This window comes from Alexandromys fortis, unplaced genomic scaffold, assembly GCF_014885135.2.
Source record: "Alexandromys fortis isolate MF-2015 unplaced genomic scaffold, M_Fortis_MF-2015_v1.1 scaffold_343, whole genome shotgun sequence".
Taxonomy (NCBI): Eukaryota; Metazoa; Chordata; class Mammalia; order Rodentia; family Cricetidae; genus Alexandromys; species Alexandromys fortis.
Window position 1 is genome coordinate 45,512 of NW_026068262.1, and position 4,861 is coordinate 50,372.

General features: G+C 37.9%; 1 protein-coding gene across 1 annotated transcript; it reads left to right on the plus strand.

Moving 5' to 3' along the window:
* Positions 1-2,473: 2,473 nt before the first annotated feature.
* Positions 2,474-3,448, plus strand: LOC126494436 (putative vomeronasal receptor-like protein 4). The gene has a single exon (XM_050131803.1). It carries the CDS (start codon positions 2,531-2,533, stop codon positions 3,446-3,448), a length of 918 nt encoding a protein of 305 aa, XP_049987760.1. The 5' UTR covers positions 2,474-2,530.
* Positions 3,449-4,861: the final 1,413 nt, after the last annotated feature.

Genomic DNA, 4,861 nt, shown 5'->3' on the forward strand with positions numbered 1-4,861 from the left:
TGAGGGTCTCACAGTGACCTGTGATCGAGCTCTGGGTCTGACTGCTTCCCCACAAGCTCTGTAGTGACTCTGCTGCTGCTGCTTCATCGCAGGGGAACTGGCTGGAAACTGTGAGACTGTAAAGTTCTAGTGAGCATCTGTGAGCTTCCAGTGACAGGTGAGTTAAACTCAATTTTTACAGAGTAACTGATACTTTAAAATTGTAGGAGTTGAGGCAAGTGCTATGAATAATTACCTTAATCACCTAATCACTCTCTTCCTACTGGCATATCGTTTCATAAAAATCTGCTCATGGACCTAATGTGAGTGTCTAAGGTCCCCATCTTCCTGAGATCCTGAAGACTTATTAATGTTGCTGACAGTGGACAGTACATCAGCCAATACCATGTGTCTTCACCTGAAAGTCACACAATCACTCCATGTTCTCTCTGAGGAGTCACACTGCATTTAGACCATTACTCACTAGATATGGTAAGACTTAAAATCAAAATGATACTTTTGATCTAATATGTTTGCATGTTCATTATATTATTATCTCCTCAGAGAAGAATGCAAAGACTACCGTAAGTTCATAAAATAAGACTGTTCTAAAATCAAATGCTGTGATAATGAAGGGGGAAAGTGATTTTTCTCAGAACAATGCTGAGCTATGAGATAATAGCTCATTGTTGTTTTCTTTGCACGTTTCTTCAGATAGCTGCCTGCTGCCTGCCCAGTCTTTTGGTCTGGATCCCTTTGATTGTGACCACATCCTTACTATTATGAATGTTTATGAATATATTTTGAGTTTAATCCTTACAACTAAGTACTACAACTTAGACAAATGTGAACACCCAAGCACTGCATTTTTTCAAATAAAACGAATGATTTTTCTCAGTTTATGGACATGTTGACAACTCAGTTTATAGCCATGGTAGCTGTGGTTTTTTTGGTCTAGTCCCCCCTCCAGTGTACCCCAGAGAAAGATGCCACATAAAGAATGAGAAGAAGCATCCTTTTCCAAGAAATATTTCCTCAGCAAAGGGTGTGAAGTAGAGATGTTGAAGTCCATAGCTTTGATATAAGAAATTTTTTTGATTACCATCTTTAACTTCTATTATAATCTTTTTATTTATTTATAATACATTGCCTTATTAATAAATTATAGAGATGTTGGTAATAAAATGATTGATTATACATATAGATTTGAAAAGGAAATTGAGAAAATGGGGGTTTCTTAGTTAAAGAGGAGTATATAAGATGGGCATCAGTAGGTAAAGTAAAAAAGGATGGATGAAAAACCCCAAAGGAATCATACTTTTAATGATTTATCCCCACCACTGTCCTGCTGTGAAAAATAAAGAAAAATAACATTTGTCTTGTTAGCTGGGTGTTTGTTCTCTAAACCATAAGTAGAGTTTACACAAGTTTTAAATGTATAGGAAATAAACTGGGAGATATCTAGGAGCATTTATAACAATAATGGGTATAAAATTAATAGGGCGTGGAAAGTGCACTAATGGCCTCCAACTGTATCGTTTTTTTTTTTTTTTTTTTTTGTTTTTCGAGACAGGGTTTCTCTGTGGCTTTGGAGCCTGTCCTGGAACTAGCTCTGTAGACCAGGCTGGTCTCGAACTCACAGAGATCCGCCTGCCTCTGCCTCCCGAGTGCTGGGATTAAAGGCGTGGGCCACCATCGCCCGGCTGTATCATTGTTTTTAATCCCAGATTCTGGGATGGTGAGTTAATTGAAAATAAAAATAAATAAATAGAGATAGACATCCCACTGATTAAAATAGTGGGATTATCATGAATTATCAACTCTGATTCCATCAGAATTATGAATGAAAACATGGATAGTTTAAATTAGAGGTTATTAAAATTATAAAATATAAAACTGACTCACCTCACTCTTTTGGATATCTTTCGTGATTTTTTTCCCCAGATCAACATAATTTTTATTCAGTTGTACAAATATGATTATGCTCCTGTATTCTCATCACTGCTGTTTTCAGTGTTAACAGTAAAATGAGGCGATGTAAGTCAGATCAGTAGGATTGAATTTCTAAGGCATGAGGTCTAGGTGCAATACAAGCACATAAAGTGTGCATTCTGTGTAGGATATAGCTAAGAATGCATTTATCATGCTCAATATGTTGTATGTCCAGTAGAAATATTGAGGCTATTTAGAAACATAGGCCATATTTAATGTGTAACTTCTAAAATTAAAGATATGGGCTAATCAAGAATAAATAGGCAAAATAGAATGACAATATAGACATACTGACCAATGAATCAAAAGTTTGGTGAATACTCTATTAATTTTTTTCAGATATTTGAAATAGATTTCCACAACCATTTGTGTTGGGATCTGGTGTCCTGTTGAGGAAGATACCTGGTCAGTTGTCCTCATCAACATAGACTGTGAAACCCAAAATGGACAAGGCCAACAGAGCAACCACATATGGGATGCTCAGGCATGCTTCATCATTTTCAGAGCATAAATTCCATTCTTTCTTTTCATGTTTTTAAGATGAATAGAATTTCTACATATGTCCTCATTAAGTATTGTCCTTAATTTCCAAGCTGGACTTGGAGTCCTGGTCAATATGTTTCTCCTTGTTTTCTATACTTTAATAATTCTGTGTCACAGACCTAAGCCCATGGACATGATCTCCGGTCAACTGACCTTCATCCACATAGTATTGCTCCTCACTGGAGGGGATATTTGGTTTTGGGACATATCTGAGTCACTGAACATTGAGAATGATTTCAAATGTAAAACAAATTTTTACATAAGCAGAGTGATGAGAGGCCTCTCCATCTGCATCACCTGCCTCCTGAGTGTGTTCCAGGCTGTCACTATCAGTCCCAGTTCCTCTTTGTTGGCAAAATTTAAATATAAACTACAAAACCACATGATTTATGCTTTTTTATTTATTTGGTCTTTCAACTTGTTATTCAGTAGCAACCGAATCTTCTATGCTGGTGCTTTTACCAACGTGAGTGAGAGCAAACAGATTAAGGTCACTAAATTCTGCTCACTCTTCTCCATGAACTACATCATCAGGGCACTGATTTTAACAGTGGCAACCTCCAGAGATGTAGTTCTTGTAGGACTTATGCTGGCCAGTAGTGCATACATGGTGATTATCTTGCTCAGACATCAGAGGCAACATAAGCATCTTCACAGCCTCAGCCACCTGAGAGCATCTCCTGAGAAAAGGGCTACCCAGACCATCTTGCTGCTGGTGGTCTCCTTTGTGGTCATGTACTGGGTAGACTTCATCATCTCATCCATTTCAGTCCTGTTATGGATGTACAACCCAGTCATCCTGAGTGTTCAGAAGATTGTTATGAATGTCTATCCCACAATTACTCCTTTGGTACAAATCAGTTCCGATAACAGAATAATCAATACGGTGAAACACATGCAGTCTATGTGTCATCAGATTTTTAAAAAGAGATAATTTTTCTCATTTTTCATAAAATGATTTATTTATTGTTTTTATATTCATGAGTATTGTGTCAGCTTGTATGTATCTGTTAATTCCTGGTGCCCACAATGTCAGAATGGGCCATTGTCTCCCCCTCCTGAGCTGGACAGACAGATGTTTGTTCGGTGTCATTCTGATGCAGCCACAACTAATTTTTTCCCAAAAAACATATTCTTCTTAAACTCTGCAATAGTTCAAGTAGAAAATCAAGATTTTTCATATTTTAAATAAAATTTGTGGTATCACACATGAGCATTCTTGTGGTATTTCTGCTGCCAAGTGCTGTCGATTCCTTTAATTTCATTCTACACTACAGTTGAAATTTCCACAGGAATTTTCTTACTCTTTCCTCTTTACGTTATATCATAAATGTTCCCTGATGCTGAGGTCGCTCAAAGGAAGCTCCTTGCTGATACTGACTCATTACATTTTTCTTTTGAAATTAATCTACTCTCAGTTATCAAAAATAGATCAAATGTCCCATTGCAGCTTTAATTCTCTTTTTTAAGTGTAGTTTCTCTGGATCTATAAATACTGTGAATTTAAAATTCCCCTTTTTACTACAGTTACTTAATGAGTCTTCCATGAAAATCCCATGTGCCTGTGTATTTGTACTTCATCAATACTGAGAAATTATTAGTAAAACAAAAATTGTTTGTAGATATTCATGTTGTATAGTGTACATGTGTTTCATGTGTGTGTTCACAGATGAAGGATGTGTGTGCATGTGTATGTTGAGGATAGGAGGCAGCGTTTGCTGTTTTTCTTTAGAATCCACTCACCTTGGTTTTGATAGTGTCTCCAGTGACCTTGCGTTTGCCAACTAGGACAAGATGATAGGCCCAGGTATTTCCCTGTCTATGACTCTCCAGCTCGGGATTACAAGTGTGCAACGCCACACTCCACTTAATTTTTTTCTTCTATTGATAATAAAAAATTTTTTTTTTACATACAGTATATTCTGATTAGAGTTTCTCTTTCCTGTCAGTTATTTCCAGGAAAGCTGAGCTTTGGCAGTGAAGGAAACCATAGTAAACAGAGGGCTGGTGAAGATGTCATTGAGAGAGGGACCATATCACAGCCCCAGAGAGCAGCAGAATTTGGCAGCTTAGGCCACATGGTTCTGGCTTTAGATGAAGGTTAGAAGAAAGAGGTTATGGAATTGCCCTCTGTGACAGAAAATGCTGCTGAGGCCAGGCACAGGGGTGTCACTGCATGGAGGCCTAGAGAGGCCATTTATTTATTTATTTATTGAAAAATTACCGCCTCCTCCCCGTTTCCCATTTCCCCTCCTCCCACACATCTTCCCCTCCCCCTACTCCCCTACCCCTCTTCCCCTCCCCCCACTCCATTCTCTCTCTCTCTCTCTCTCTCTCTCTCTCTCTC